We start from the raw sequence: 17,472 nt of genomic DNA, 5'->3' as shown, positions 1-17,472 counted from the left end.
ACCGCTAATGCCTCCAGAGCACGAGCCCTTTCCTAGTGATCCTTCACACACTGAAGGCTTTTTTAATTAACATTCGTGCTAAAGAAGACTGGGTCTCTATTTATCGTCTAAAACCTGTGTATCCCTGCAAGATGACCCGCGCACAGTGCACCTCTCAAGAGCAGAGCATCCTCTTTCACATGTATGTCTTTTTTAGGGGTGATCCATGTACCTCACGTGTTTCATACACGCTCATACACTGTAACATTATCGCTTTTTATATCTCTCGCTCCATTCCGTACTGATAATAAAAACCTGTTTAAGCTTGCTATCGCATGTTTTATACTGTTTTGATTAGTGACATTTATGCTCTCAACTTTCTCTGTATATAAGATCATTGTCTTGTTAAATATACTTCAGTTGCATTCATTTCTCCTTAATGTTAGTACTTAACAGCCACCTCCCACACATCTCACATCCTTTGAACATCTGGTGCTGATAGGTCATCTTCACCTTCTTTGACTATAGTGGTAGTTAAAAAGGCAGTAATCTCAACTTCTCGACTAGCCTCTCTCACTAGTGTCAATATGGGAAGAGGCTAGAAGAGATTACTGTTGGTGGCTGGACGACTCAAACATGTTAAGATAGGTCCCACTCCACGTTTGCCATCCAGAGTTCCTTCTCTTCACTGATTCGTCCAAGGAAGGTTGGGGAACATATCTCCTTCAAGCACATGATTTCGGGTTAGTGGTCATCACCGGATCCTTAAAGCCATATCAATGTGCTGGAGCTTAAAGCAGTGTTCCTGGCCCCTCAGTACTTTTGCCCTCTTCTTTGCGGTGACTCGGGGGTGTTAATGAGTAACAACACCACTGCCATGGCCTTTATCAAGAAACTAGGAGATACTGTCTCACTTCCTTTCTGTCAGCTTGCATTGGAAGTTCTTGAGTGGGTGGACCTCAATTCGATAGCTCTGACGGCTCGTTTGATTCCTGGCAAGAGGAATGTAGTGGTGGACCAGTTAAGCAGGAGGACTCGGATACTGTAGCTAGTTTAGAATGGTCTTTGAGTCCTCAGATAGCTACAGAGATCCTGACTTTACAGGGTTTACCCACAATAGACTTGTTTGCAATATAGCTGGAACACGAACTCCCAATTAATGCTTTTAGGTTTGAGACCCAAATGCTGAATTCGAGGATGCATTCCAGCACCCGTGAGACGGCCTCGACGCCTATGCCTTCCTACCCTTTTGCCTCATCAGCAGCGTCCTGAATCAAGTTTGAATCACGCCCCTCCTCAGTCCGACTCTCGTGTCCCTAAAATGGCCCCAAGACTCCGAGATCTGTTGTGCCAACCGCACGCCAGGATTTACCACGAAGATGTGAGATCCCTTCAACTTCATGCATGGAGGTTATCCAGTGTCTCCTCTCAGAGAAAGGTTTTCCATGTGAAATTGTGCAAAAGACTTTTGGATAGCTCCACCATTTTTCTTCCTTGGTATACAAGGCCAAGTGGTGTCATAGGAGGGTTGTCTCTAATCTTGGAGCTTCTATTCCATTCATAGCTGACTTTTTACTTTATCTACACAAGGACAAACTCTGCTCTGTTTTCGTGGCAAATGGCTATCTCTCCCTCTAAAGCTAAGTCTTTTGACTTAAAAAAGTAGACCTTTTTTCTTCAGTAGAAATCTTGATGCTCAAATAAAGGTATGAACAGACCTGCCCTCCTGGCGAGGTGAGACCTCCCCCATCAAATGAAATGAAATTTCTCCAGCGGTGGGATCCCTTTGGCTTCATGCATGGAGGTTATTCAGCATATCTCAGAGAAAGTCTTTTCATGTGAAGTTGTGCAGAAGATTTCTGGATACCTCCTCCATTCCTCTACCTTCGTATATTAGGCCAAGTGGCCCAGCCTCTGTGGTTAGTGTCGTAAGAGGGGTATTTCTCCTCTCGGAGCCTCTATTTCGTTCATGGCTGTCTTTTTACTTTATCTCTACAAGGAGAAATTCTGATCCGTTTCAGTGGCTAAGGGCTATCTGTCAGCGTAAAGCTAAATCTTTTGACTTAAGGGAGTAGACCTTTTTCTTCAGTAGAAATCTCTGCATGCTCTTTGCACTCCCCCAAGAGAGATTAGTTCACCACCCTTTCAACTAGGTTCTACAAGGCGCTAGAAGAGTTGGAAGATGCAGGATTACATGGATGAGGACTATGAAGCATGAAGTGGGAGATGAAGAATGGAGAAGTATTGATTTAAAAGATCAAGATAGAGATGATTGGCGAAATCTAACTAAGGCCCTTTGCGTCAATAAGCATAGGAGGAGATGATGATGATGGAAAATCTCGATGCTCATTTAAAGTTTTGAACAGGCCTGCCCTCCCGGCAAGGTGAGACTTCCCCCATCGAATGTAGTGAAAATTCTCAGCTTTTTAAAGAAGCCAGTTTATTAACTGTTGGAATATGGCTGGCTAGAGATCTCACCCTAAAAGTGGTTTTCTTTCTCACTCTGGCTTCATGTTGGTGACCTCCACGGTTTCTCTTTCAACATCACTCATTCAAGGGGTTGAAAGCAGGTCTTGTTCACCTTTGTCCAAGAGTTTGTTGCAAAAAAAAAAAAAACCAACTAGTTCTGGATCTTAATTTTTTATTTTCTTAGGTTGATAGCCTTCAAAAGGTAACCTATGATCCTAATCTATGTGCTTTTGTGTCCTGTGAGACCTGTGAGGTGCTATCTCAATTGAACTAGAGCTGCCAGACCAAACCTACATCACCTATTTGTTAGTACCGCTAGGGTAAATAAATAACTTACAAAGAACACCATTCTTCTTGGTTATGGGAGGTCATTGGCCATATCATTTCACCTCCTCTTCATCCTCAACGGGAAGGCCTCCAGTCGGAGCACATCAAATTAGAAGCGTTAGTGCTTCATGGGTATTAAAAAAGAATCTCTCTGTAGGACAGGTTCTTCAGGCAGAGATATGGAAACATCAAACTACTTTTACTGCCCATCACCTGCGGAATGTGACCCACAAGTACGTAGACATGTTTACTCTAGGGTCTATTGTAGCAGTATAGAAGGTAGTATAGTTACCTCTGCTCTTCTTACAGGACCATTAGCTCCAGATCTAGGGCAAACGTTTGTGTAAGTCTCGATTCAAAATAAAAGAGTGACTGGCCTTTCCTTTTCCTCTGAATCTAACCTTTTCTTGGGGTAAAGCATCAAGAGCCTATCCTGCTGTAACTGGATCTTGGTGCAGGTAAGCCCCACTCAGTGTGTTACTGTTCTATACTCGAGTATAGCCAAATTTACTTCACGCCTTTTACGAGGCAAACCCATGTATCATAATTTTGTCCTTTGTAAGGACATACACAAATTCATTATGAACTTTAGCCATGGCTTATGACACCGAGAGTTTCAGCTCAAGAACAACCCCTTAATGCCAGGATCGTGTACCTTCAAGCATTTGCTGAAACTTTGGTGCACGACGCGTCAAGGCCCCTAATTTTGCTGCATTTTCCAATGCACGAATTTAGTGTCCAGGGTAAGTTTTCGGCCAGTTGAACAGTGACTTCCCCCCACCTAAGGAGGAGTCTCCTATATAAGGGGCTAGGGTGTGTATACTGTGTGGGAATAAATCACAAATTTGGAGTTCATTTTTATTTGTTCCTGACTATACAAATCCGAGTCCCTTACTTGTGCTCAAACGCCAGCACCAACCCCTGATTAAGTCCCGGCTGCAATCAAAGTGAATTGCCTGTGAGCAAGCATGGAATCAGTCCCCTCCAAGCTACTGGGCCAGCAACTACCACACTGTTGTTTATACCTTATTACCTCCGCCAACAAAGTTGGAAGTAGGTTATGTTTTCTCCCCTGTTGTGAGTTTTTTTTGTTTGTGAACAGCTTCGGCAACAATTTTATAATAGAGTAATGAAACTTGAAGGTAATAACTGTTATGGTAAAAGCTGGAATGAATAATTTTGGAAGGTCAAGGTCACAGTCAAGGAAAATGTCTATTTCACGTAATCAGCCATAAGTTTGGACATCCTCGTCACAGAGACCTCAAACTTGATTCATGTTTGAGTGTATGAAAATCCACACTAATTAATACATGTTAAGGTCAAAGGTCAAGATCCAGGTCGAGTCAAAGGTCTAAAAATAAATTAAATCTTTTATCTGTTGTATTCCAGCTTGTACAATAATCTTTCTCCTATGTGAATGACTCAGATGTGATTTTTATCTCATCATTTCAAGATTTCCAGTCTAATTTTCTTATGCGATTTATGCTCAGATGTTTAACCATTCCGATTTAAAATCAATGTCACTACGCCAGAAGTTGCTCATAAATTTCTACCCAATTCATTAGTTCAAATTATTATAGCAATTTCCAAAGCTCTGGTCATAAGAATTCTCTTTTACCTTAAATTTCCTTTATACTTTTTTGTTGAAAAGAGATTTCGCATCTCGTTTCTGTATATATTTTAATTGTGTTTTGTATATATATATATATATATATATATATATATATATATATATATATATATATATATATATATATATATATATACATACAGTATATTATCATCATCATCATCATTATCTCCTCCTACGCCTATTGACGCAAAGAGACTCTGTTAGATTTCGCCAGTCGTCTCTTATCTTGAGCTTTTTAATCAATAATTCTCAATTCATCATCTCTTACTTAACGTTTCATAGTGGTCAGCCATGTAGGGCTTGATCTTCCAACTCTTTTAGTGCCTAGTGGAGCCCAGTTGAAAGTTTGGTGAACTAATTTCACTTGGGAAGTGCGTAGAGCATGATAAAACCATTTCCATCTACCCTTCACCATGATCTTATCTGCATAAGGCACTTGGGTAAACTCTTTATAGTTTCATTTCTAATCCTGTCTTGCCATTTAACTCCCAATATTCTATTGGTGGCTTGTTCCACAAATATACAAAATATGTTAGATATTGTTTCATTGTCATACCATGACTCGTGTCCGTACAGTAACACCGATCTCACTAAACTGATATATAGCTTGATTTTTATGTATAATTTCAAGCGATTAGATTCCCAAATTTTAGTCAACCTAGCCATTGTCTGATTTGCTTTTTTCAATCTTTCATTAAACTCAAATTCTAAAGAACTTGTAATTGAGATCATAGTTCCTAAATATTTAAATGATTCCACCTCCTTAATCCTTTCTCCTTCCAACGATATTTGATCTTCCATTGCATATTCCGTTCTCATCGTCTGTCTTTCTTACATTTATCTTGAGCCCAACCTCATGTGATTTTTCATGCATTCTGGTAAGCAGGTTTTGCAAAATCCTGTGGTGTTCTTCTAATAAGGCTAATTTTCTTTTACCAATCCAGTCCAATCCTTCTCCACCATCCCCAACTTTTCTATGCATTACAAAATCCATAAAGAAGATAAACAACATAGGTGGCAGCATATTCCCTTGGAGTACTCCACTGTTCACTGGAAATGCATTTGATAGGATTCCACAAACAATTAACTTTGCACTTCCTATGCTCATGAGCAGACTTAATAAAATTTGATACCCACACACCCAAACACACACACACACACGTGTATATATATATATATATATATATATATATATATATATACACACACATACATACATACATATATACACACATATACACATATATATCATCAGCCATTACTGGTTAATTTTTTTACTCTTACATGTTATTAGAATATCTTCTACTATATTTTGCGCACATATCCATGTTGCTCTTTTCTGTATCTTAGTGTTATTCCCATAATTATTCTTTGTATACCTCTTCGAGTTGTAACTAGCTCAAGTTCTATGCCTTTAGTAAGGCTTCATGATTCTGATACCTAAGTTATTAGTGGTAGGACCATCTGATTAAATACTTTTTTTTCTGAAAGAAAGTTGCATTTTAATTTTCATAATCTCATTTTGTTTACCTAAAGCCTTCCATCCCATGCTCAATTGTTTTAATTTTGATCTCGTGTCTTGGGGAAACACTTACTGTTTGTCCTAAGTACTATATTCATTATCAATCTCTAGAGGTTCTTTCATATCTCTTATATGTGGCCTCTCTGCATTTTCATGAAACATTATTTTAGTTTTACTCGTATTCCTTTTCAATCTTACATCTCTGCCTTTTCTATTTGAAACTTTTCTCATCTTTTGTAATTCCTCCCATGATTCATTAAGCACAATTAAGTCATCTGCAAATCTTAAGTTGGCAAGGTATTCCCAGTTAATAATAATTCCTACATTTTTCCAATCCAAATTTTTAAAATCTTAAATTTTAAAATATTTTTCCGCTCATACTGAAATAGTTTAGATGAGTTGGGGTCTCTCTGGCTGACTCCTTTCTCATTGCATCTATATGTAATTGTATATAAATGCTCATTATATATATATATATATATATATATATATATATATATATATATATATCTATATATATATATATATATATACAGTATATATATATATATATATATATATATATATATATATATATATATATATATACTGTTACAGTATATATGTACTTATGTATATATATCTTTATAATATAATATATATATATATATATATATATATATATAGATATTTATATATATATATATATAGATATTTATATATATATATATATATATATACATATACAGTGTATATATATATATATATATATATATATATATATATATACTGTTACAGTATATATGTACTTATGTATATATATCTTTATAATATATATATATATGTATATATATATATATATATACATATATATATATATATATATATATATGTATATATATATATAGATATTTATATATAGGCCTATATATATATATGTATATATATATATATAGATATTTATATATATATATATATATATATATATATATACATATATATATATATATATATATATATATATATATTGAATGAATAGAGTACGCTTCTTACTAATTTGAATATGTGACACTGTAATCATCTGTCCACTTTTTGGGGGGAGACTTTTAACTCGTAAGTTAACTTGGTCAAAGTTTCATAGAGTATTTGGTTTTGATCTAAATGACTTGCTCTTAGGGCGTTTGGCTAGAGTTGGGATATTATAGTTGTTTAATCTGAATAAAGAAAAATTTTTATCATGTATTCTATACTAGAAATTTGGCTAATCCTAATTTAGAATGCAGAATTTGCTATAACGGAAAATATTAAAAACAACGTACATTTTTGTACTTCTTTGAGGGTTTAGTAAATTATTTTTTGTTTATTTGTCAGTTGTAATGATTATACTATAAATTTGGTTGGATTCAAAAACATTGCAAAAGTAAACATTACATTTCTGTTGAAGCTTAAGACCATAAATACTTTATCACTGGAAATCCAAATTATTTTATTCATAAGAACGGCGCTTTTCCATCCCTCCAAATACCTCGGTTGAAGATGAAAACAGCAAGTAAATTACATTGATTGCAGGATAGAGAATCAGGGATGAGTTCTTCCCCAGTCAATTTTTTTTCTGACTTTTAGTAGATGGAAAGCGACTTGACAAATATTCTGATTTTTATTATTTTATTGTCGATTTTAGGAAACTGGCCATGGGTTTTAAAATTACCGTTAATCATTTCTTATGTAGTCAAATGTAAAATTATGGTAATATTTTTCCACATATCTTTCACTCATCTTACAACCAATCGTAATTACTAGGTTGTTTTCACCACTGGGACTCATAGAAATTTTATATTTCAGATGAAGACTGTTTTTGTTGGGGTAGCATGCCTGCTATACAGTCTAGTTTTACTCCAAGATACAAACAGTATGCTCGTATTGACAAAGCCTTGTGATAAACTAATCCATTTCACTTACTATGCTTATTGATTTTTTGTAAGCTAAATTCTCTTGCAATTAAAAGTATAATTCTTATTTCTGTTTCCTAGATTTGAATTCTTTTCTCACCCCACGACTAAAGCGTCGTCATGATTAAGAACACGTCAAGATTACAGAACAACTTTAATGTCGACAAATTCCTTTTCAGGTGCGCGAGTACCGTGGCCGAAACCGAGAACTTGAAAACAGAAATGCTGATGTCCTAAGGTACAGAGAGAGTAATGATAGGGAAATTGAAACACTTAATCTTGCTCTAACTACTGCAGAAGAGAAGTTGAGGGCCTCTGAAGCTCAACATACTTTTGATCTGGAAACAGCTCTGGTCAAACTAGAGGATGAACAGCACAGGTAAATGATTGAAGGGTCTCTCTCTCTCTCTCTCTCTCTCTCTCTCTCTCTCTCTCTCTCTCTCTCTCTCTCTCTCTCTCTCTTTCGAGGAATTTACACATTACCCATGGAAAATATTACAAGGAGAATGATTTGTTTAGTTACTACCAAGATGTTTAGAATAAGAGGATTCTCCCTTATAATTTCAGCTGAAAATTTAAAGCCTACTTTCTTATTCATTCAATAAACTTTGGTGTGTATATTGTAGAAAATAGATTATTTTTGGAGACGTGCTACTTGTAATATTATATACTTTATTTTTTTAGATTTTTCTCTCCATTTGATTTTTTTTTATCAAATTGTTCTTCCCCAGAACGGTAGTACAAATTTGAAAGACTACTCTACTGCTCATTTGCCAATTCTATTTGGTTTTGCCCATTGGAATTATTGTTTTTAAGAAACATTTTGAACTTGATACTTTCAGTGATACTTATATTGTACTGGAGTTTATGCAAGACTATTTTCAAGTAGTGTTCGGTCTTGTAGGAATGGTGGACTCTCCACTCTTGCACTTTTGTCATGATGTTTAGAGACTGTTGTTTACTGTATAATAATATATATTATAAATTGTAGATATGAAGATAATGTAATAGCATCGCTGCATCAGTAGTTTAGGATCTCCATGCCATTTTATCATTTGGTTGTTTCGGGACCATGTTTCCACGGGTTTCAAGTTTCCTCGTCAGACATGCCAATATTGCACCCTATTGTAAATCTTTTGTTGATATTCCCCTTCTCACTCTGCATTTTTTTGTCTTCGTTTAATTAGGGTTTATCTAATTTCTATAATAAATGCGAATTCCAATAAAGATACTAATTTTTTCTTAATTTTGATAACAGTATCAGGTTATTCTATATCTGTTTTTTCTATTCCAAATGAAAACCACAAAAGAAGTTAAAGAAATTTGGTCTATTTCTTTATGAAACTTTTATAAGAGAACTTATCTGAAATCCTTTAAGATAATCTTTAGAATACTTACGAGTTTTAATTGTTAATATTAGGCTTAGAATAATTCTTGTTTTGTGAGGAACTACTTGCCTTTTATCATACTATTGATACTACTGTATTTATGGTTTTACAATACTCTTAACATCCTTTTTTGATGATGTATTATGTTTTCAATTAATTGAGTCTGTATTCGTGTATTTCATATGTGTAAAATCATTTTAGCTTATGTAATATGATGATGCTAAACATGGCTGTTAGTGCTGACGTTTATTTTAATGGATTAATGGCCCTCCTAAGTACATTGGGGTTAGAGTGGCTTAGTGACATCAACTGGTTCTTGCAGTTTGTGAATTCCGAGTTCAAGTCCACGTGTGTCTAGATAGATTTTACGTGTAAAATCCTATTACTATGAGCTAAGGGGGAATGGTTTATCATAGGTTGCATAGTTCTAGCTGAGTCATTAGCAGGGTCTGTCTGTTCTCTGTGGTCCTAGCTTAGGTAGAAAAGTGTCTTGAGCATTGATCATATGTAGATGTGTTTCATCTTTTTGGACGTTTTATGTCAGCACAATGACCTTTCCCTTGCCGGTGCCACTCATGAACGAATCTTTTAACCTTTGGGTATATTCCTATGTGGTTCATCCTAGGGATTCTCAAATGAGGAAAATACCGATTTTCCTTTCCTATTATGTATAAATGGGTAAAATGTAAGCGCAAAACAAGTATTACCTAATCGTTTATTTGGTGCAACAACCTCTTTGGCTCAGTAGAACTCTTATGTTCCCTTTGCCCTTTCCCTTCCTCATCGTTTCACTTTCCATTATGTTCGAAATGTTAAGGGCTACGTTAGAAATGAGATGTTCACTTTGAGATACACGTTTAAAGTTTTTAGAGACATGGTTGCATCTTGTTCCAACTCTCTATGCAATGCAACGTTTTGTGTTTATATTGACGTTCCTTAGAAATATGCCATACTTCTTACCTAAACATTTACCCAGCCTGCTTCTGTTGAAGAAAAGATGTTTTATCCGTATTTCCCCATGCTTGTACTTTTTCTTTTTGATGTCACTCATAATTGTGGGTCTTTTCATTTGCTGACAAAACATTTTTTTCTGTAGATGTATTTTAAGTATTGACCATTGTATAAATAATCAAAGTAGGAGACACTTTCTATCTTCTGTCTTCGTAGTTTCTGTTTTCTCTCCCACTTACCCCATCTCAATGTAAAAATCGCCAGTGCATTTCAAAGAAACAACGATAAATTAAACATTAAAAAATTCCAGACCAAGAATTCACATGGAGATGGAGTCACAAAGCTTTGGTCCTCTTCTTTACAAGTATGGGAGGGTTTAATCTTATCACAAAATAAATACAGTATTAGTCTGCAGACGGCAAGTTCATAATGTAAGAACAAGGTCTCGTTTAAATTTTTTGCCCAGGACATATTGTTGCTTCTACGTAAATTAAGTTTATGCTTGTGATGTAGGGACATGTTGTCTTATGTAAACAAAGCATTGCATTATATGATTCATACGACGGTATGATTTTTTAGATTGATATTAAGTTGAAAGGGTAGGAATAGTGTGTAAGTATAAAGTTACTGGATATATTCTGGGGTTAAATTTTTGCTCAGGTCACATTATTAATTTGACTTTGCTAATGATTTATTTGTTAATAATACTTTATATTGTCATTTTATGCAGGTGTGAAACTTTCAGCACACAAGTATCCAACTTACAACAGCAGTTGGCCAAAGTAGAAGGTACTCTGTCACAGGTGACTGAGGAGCGAGACAAGGCTCAACAAGCTCTCAAGCGCTTAGCTGACGAAGTTAAGGCTAAGGAGGAGCAATGGGTCACAGAATCTCAGGTAAGAAACTTGTGCATGACATATTTAGTTCTTTGGAGGAACGCTTGATTACAAGTCAGCTTTTTCTGTAATAGAATATTTCCTTGTTCGTAGAATATGTAAGGGCTCTCTTAGGCTTTATACTGCTTTCTTTATTTTTGTAGCTAAAATACAAGAAGGATTTTGTTCTTGTGAATAAATGATCGCGTCTTAATAGAATAATTTTCTTAGTTACTGAATAATTGTAGGATGCTTTCTTAGTCTGAATATTTTGTATTTGCATCATTTAATTTTGGGTAGGCGGCTGAGGTCGTATCTCATTTAATCACCAAATATATAAGAATGAATCTGTCTTGGATCTCATCATGTCAGAAATGACCAGTGTTTTATGATCTCTTGTTTGGAAACTTGTTATGCAAATATTTGAATTTGTTTGGTGATATTGGTTATGAGTTTGTTTTTATGAATAGCATTGACCTATAATAGGGCTGTTTTGCATACCTGTTAATTTGCATGAAAAGGGTAGAGTCATATTTCGTAAATGGCTAAAAATGCACTGCTTTCATAGAGGACATTACAGGAAAGCTCTGTGATGTCATTAGCACTAAGTTATTAGCATCTCTTATAATTTGCTGACTTTTTAATTTTTAGAATTTGTTTCTATGGCTCTTAAAGCTAATTATTTGGTGATTATTACCCATGGCATAGTTAGCTTTGTGGAGTTGTATTTATATAAAGTAATGTATCCAGAACTTTTGCAGGATTTATGTTTAGGTCGAGTTATGCATGATTTAATGGGTAGAATTTGATAGGAATTTTATTTATTTATAAAGGTTTATATAACAATCATCATGCTACGAAATAACTTGGATAAACTCTTCCAGTGATATCAGTAGTTTAATGTCTGTGAATGAAGGGATATAATAATTTCTCACTTTGTTGCATATGATTATATGCCATATGTAGTGTATATGGTTATCGAATCCTTATTTACAAAGAATTTCTTTCAAGAAGAGCTTATTTATTCATCTCGAAAAGTAAATCTATGTTGGTACCAATATTCAACACTGGCACAAAGTATAATCTAAACCTGACAGTTATGAGGAAAAAAAATTCTGAGCTCTTTAGAATCATATAAGATTAAATTAGTTTTTTATTAGGTAAATGAACGTGTTTGATAAAATTGTTAGATATTATCTTTGCTATTTGGATGTGTAGGCTTAAAGAGATTATGTATTATCTTATGATGTTGCTCACAAATATATCTTCTTTACATGACATCTCGACAGCTTGCACAGGTAATCGGTGTTTAAAATCTAGCTTAAAAGTACTATATGGTTTTGTTAATGCTAACTTTGACTCTTCCTAATCATCCAGAAGAGCACAATAATTTTGGTCCTAAATTTTGTTTACAGTTTCTAGTCTTTAAATGCTTTTTTGGTGATATTTTGATATAGTCATTTTATAGATATACGCTATATAGATATAGAAGTTTAGATCATAGATTTTATATGTAAGAACAGATGTTTGCTTGATTATGTAAAGTCTGAGTTCTTTGATACTTTTTTATTTCGTTAGAGTAAAATGTGTATTTTAAATATTATTGATATAGTATTATAAGTTTAATGTTATTTATGACTCTAAATTCATCAATCTTTTAAGCAAAACTGTTCTTACCAAGATTCATCTTATTATTAAACTTATTATTTCTATGAACCTCTGCTGATGTCCATATTACTTCTTCGCTAAATGTTTGGTTTATCAGCATTTACCCTTAGAATATTTAAAAATTTCAATCGCCTTTCCTTTTAATAGACACATGCCTTAATAAATAAATGAGACACACTAGCAAGAAGCGAAACAGTAATGTGCTAGGGGCTTTTTGTTATTTGTTTCTTTGTCGCATTGGTTGGACAAACCCCGTTCTTCAGGTTCCAGATTTTAATATGCTTTTAGTGTAGTTCAAGATGTCTTCCTCTAGATTTGTTAGCTATTACTACACTTGGACAGCACTGTGATCTAGATAACCGTTGTGAGTAGTGCATATGCTTCACTGTTCCTTTTATGGTAAAATAATTATTTCTATGAACCTCCCCTGATGTTCATATTGCTTTCGTCTCTATGAGCTTGAAATGTCGACGTTACTCATTAAAATTAGGAAATGATCTCATTTTCTTTCCTCCCAACTGTAATGCACATGCAACACCTAAAGTAGAAAAGACGTTAAATGTAACACATGCTAATTTCGGCTCTGTTTTCGTAACTGTTACTCTGTTGTCAATTTTCATGCTAATATCAACCTAAGGTACCTCTCTAACTGTAAAGGCTTTCAAATTGCGAGCAACACTCAACCTAAACAACACAAGTCATTGAATGTACACATGCTAATGTCAACTTCATTATTAATTTTGTTAATATATCTAAAGCTGGCCAAGAGAGAGACCCTTGTCATTACTAGACCAGATAAAGTCAAAGGAACTGTTATTCCAGTTAGGGAGGAATACGTGGGTAAACTGCAAAATAATTCTAAACGATGAGTCCAAATTTATGAAACTTAGTGAGCATGACTATAATAACATCTTTAAAACTGACGATAAAATTAATAGGGTTTTAAAGACTTAAAAAGGAAAATTCTATAAATGAAACTTCCTACCCAAATTTTTTCTCTTCAGTGTCTTTATATGGCATTTTATATGGTTTGCCAAAAATCCATAAGTCTAATATTCCTGTGAGGTCTATTTATCTTTTAATACACCAAATTACGAATTAACTAAGTTTATCGTTCTCTTACTAATACCTCTTACAAAAACAATTGCTAAATTCTTTTTGTTTTGGAAAGAATTTTATTAATGTGTCAATGGGATCTCAACTCTTTATTCCGTAAACAATATCTCAAGGCATCCTGGTTTATGTGTCACATTTGTGGGGTTTTAGGGCTTATAGTGACTGGTGGGGTATGGTCTGGTAGATATGTTTATTTAAGGTTGCTTTGGTAGAATTCCCCTTAGGGTTGTAGCTAGTAACCTTTTCGAATTTGTTCTTTTTTTTTTTTATTAAATTGTGTGTTACCCAGTAATTTTATGAATGAGCAATTAGGTGTTGAAGTAATTTTTAAAATGTCATCTGGAGTTTAAAGTATCCAAACGACTATACTCAATTTAAGACCAGGATATTTAATTGAATATAGCAACTAAACACCATATCTTTTTCCTTCACTGGCCTGGCTACACAAAACCTGTAAAGTATAGGTGTCATCAATATGAGCCTCATGGGAGGTTCAGGGAAATAAAAGAATTTTGAATAATAAAATGACTTATTTCTATACTCACCTGATGGTCATAGACTTACCCGCCCTCCTCTCCACTGATTAGTGACGTCAAGATGATAGTAAAGTATTTTTTATTGCTGGTAGAGTGTAGTCTCATTGCTATATCAGAGGTATTAGTGTGTTGGAAGGGAAGAAAACTAGAACATTTCTTAATCTTAAGGAGAACTGTTGACATTCCAAGCTTCCGGAGATGAGGGCAATATGAACCTCCGGTGATTATGGAAATAAGAATTTTATTATTAAAATTCTGTTTAATGACCCCCCCCCTGGTTTTCATATTGCTAACTCCCACACTTCACTGGTGGTGGGTAGCCTGGCCAGTGAAGGGAACAGATAGGGCATGTTGTTCCTTTAGAGCCTTGAGATTGGGAGTATGGCACAATTTTTAAACATTCCCTCTTTGGAAATAGATGTAAATATTCATCGGAAGATTTTTTTTTTTTTGGTAAGACCCTTCAGTAAGAATTTGATCCAAGTCTTGAAGATTTAGGTTTTGTGATGTCAGAAGTACAGCTACATAGTTTAAGTTTTGGTGAAATTTTTCTTTTGAAAGAGTTTTAGTAACAGCTATTAGGTGGTTACTAAACTTTATCTTGAAAAATCCTAGTTTACTTATCGAGATTGCTGGGCTTTAGGTCCAATAGAGCCCGCTGTTTATTTACTTTTTTGAGTTCAGTTAATTGATAATTTTCTTATTTTACAAAAAATATAGTTTTAGTTACATGGTATTGATGTTATATAAATAGGTACTTTAATTAAAAATAAGATATAATTTAGAGACAATCTTGTGTCCCAGATATCAAACGAATCGTCTAGAATTTTATTTCTATAAAATAGTATCATTCTATAAATGACCTATATCTTTCCCTCACTGGCATCCCCTCAAAAGAGGGAAAGATTGAAAGGGAAAGGAGAAGCCAATCCCTTTTTTAGCTTCATCCCAGACTTACTTTGTCCTAGATCCAGAGGTAATGGTCATTTGAGAGGTAGCTGTACCACTGCTGTGCTGCTATACCACCCTAGAGTGAATGTGTCTGAGCACATCTCGCAGGTAATGGGGGGAAACGTAGTTTGAAGTTTCCATTCCCTTGCCTGAAGAACCTGTGCTACAGAGAGATTCATTTTAAATGCCAGTGAAGTACCAAGACTTCTGATTTGATGTGCTCTGGCTGGAGGCCTTTCTATTGAGGAAGGAGAGGAAGGTGAAAGGACACAGACAATGACTAACTGTAACCAAGAAGAAATGTTGTTCTCTGTAATTTTCTTCTTTACACTACCCATACTAACAAATAAGTGCTGCAGGTTTAGTCTGATTGCTCGAGTTTTTGCAACGCCTCCACTCCTGATTAAGGGGACAACTATTCAGCATTGATCAAAGCTGACATGAATGCGATAGGACACGGACACCCAACCCGTGATGTGCCAGATGGGCGACAAAACTGCCTATCACCAACCACTCGCTCACACACCAACCAACAACCTCTACAGCCAATTATTGACTCCCATCAGCTACAGTTATGCTACTACCACTCCAGATTCGCCTTTGTTGATAAGAAATGTACAAACAATTGTCAGTGGCCCCAAAAAACATATAAGTAGACCATCGCTTGTAGCAGTGGCTTCCCTGTCACTGATCTTTTCTTTTTACATGATACAGGTATGGGCTTACAATTTTTGGTAGACATGGGTGCTTGCCATTCTCTTCTGCCAAGACCACTTGCCAGGACACGACGTCGTGTATCTAAATCTGCCGATGTCCTCTTTGTAGCTACCAACGGATCTACGATCCTCACCCAGGGTTACGAGAACCTCACATAATCGTTTTGAAGCTTCAAATATTACTGGACATTTCTCGGTTCTGACGTCACATTGCCAATCCATGGCACAGATTTCTTCTCACATTACCAACTCCTGGGTATGTTACTTACTGACGGCTAGTCAACGCCGAATCTTACTCGTCAACACATCTCCAACCAGCTCCCTCTTACCCTGCTCTCCACATCAGCACACCCACGGATACCTAATCCCCCCACCTCACGTTGTACCCAGAAGTTTTCTGTCCAAAACTTTGTCAAACGCCAACGGCTCCCTCCAAACACGGTGTTTATTACCATATCAATACAACAGGGCCCCCTGTATTCGCCAGATTCAGGTGCCTGGTACCGTATCATTTGGCAGCCACTAAACAAAAGTTTGCCGAAATGGAAGAAATGGACCTTTGCCAGAAGGTCTCAAACCCATGGTCGTCACCCTTACACATCGTTCTGAAGAGAGATGGCTCTCTGCCTCCGTGTGGGGTTTACAGGTTCCTGGGCATGCAGAATGAACCGGATCACTATTCCCTCCCAAACATTGCCGACGAGACCTCCTACTTGCATAAAGTGAAGGTTTCTCCACACTCAACACCCTGAAGGTGTACTATCAGGTGCCCATGAACCCAGAAGACATCCCCAAGACCATCATCAACACCCCCTTCGGTACATATACATTCAATTAATCCTGTTTTGGCCTTCTTAATGCTGGGCTACTTTTCAACATCTCGTGTTCGACATTTTAGGGGACCTCCCCTTCTGTGTATGTTACATGGACGACATACTTGTGATCTCTTCCTCCTAAGAGGAACACCTCTGTCACCTACGCATCGCGTACACCAGGACGTCCTTGTAGTCCGGTACGACAAGTATACCTTTGGCGCCAACAAAGTATTCTTAGGGCACCGCATCACTCCTGAAGGAATCCACCCCCTCCCTGAGAGGGTAGCAGCCATTCAGAACTTCCCCATATCCTCGACCATCAAAGCACTGCAAGAATTCTTTGGCATGATCAACTATTATCACTGTTTCCTGCCAGCCATTGCCACCACTCTTGCCCCCTCTACGCCTCCTTCAAGAAAAAGCCAAAAGACCTGAAGTAGGGTCCCTTCAAGAAGCTGCCTTCTGCAACACAAAGAATGCCCTATCAACCACTGCTGCTCTCCCATTTCCCGTGCCACATGCACCTCTCCTTCTCTCCACCAATGCCAGCGACGTTGCTATTGGTGCAGTACTTGAGCAGGTGGTCAACGGCTCGCCC

The 17,472-nt window shown here is 36.1% G+C and overlaps 1 protein-coding gene across 2 annotated transcripts in view; it reads left to right on the top strand.

Moving 5' to 3' along the window:
- LOC137645715 (rootletin-like) overlaps positions 1-17,472 on the top strand; it is a 746,485-nt gene that overhangs the window by 322,894 nt on the left and 406,119 nt on the right. For both annotated transcript variants that reach the window (XM_068378593.1, XM_068378592.1), the window contains exons 7-8: positions 8,038-8,237; positions 10,928-11,093. In XM_068378593.1, the coding sequence (XP_068234694.1) occupies positions 8,038-8,237; positions 10,928-11,093 (366 nt within the window). The remainder of the gene's footprint in view (positions 1-8,037; positions 8,238-10,927; positions 11,094-17,472) is intronic.

The sequence above is a fragment of the Palaemon carinicauda genome, chromosome 8, assembly GCF_036898095.1.
Source record: "Palaemon carinicauda isolate YSFRI2023 chromosome 8, ASM3689809v2, whole genome shotgun sequence".
In the NCBI taxonomy this organism is placed as follows: domain Eukaryota; kingdom Metazoa; phylum Arthropoda; class Malacostraca; order Decapoda; family Palaemonidae; genus Palaemon; species Palaemon carinicauda.
The sequence above is the reverse complement of the archived record's forward strand: the minus strand, read 5'-3'. Positions and strand labels throughout refer to the sequence as shown.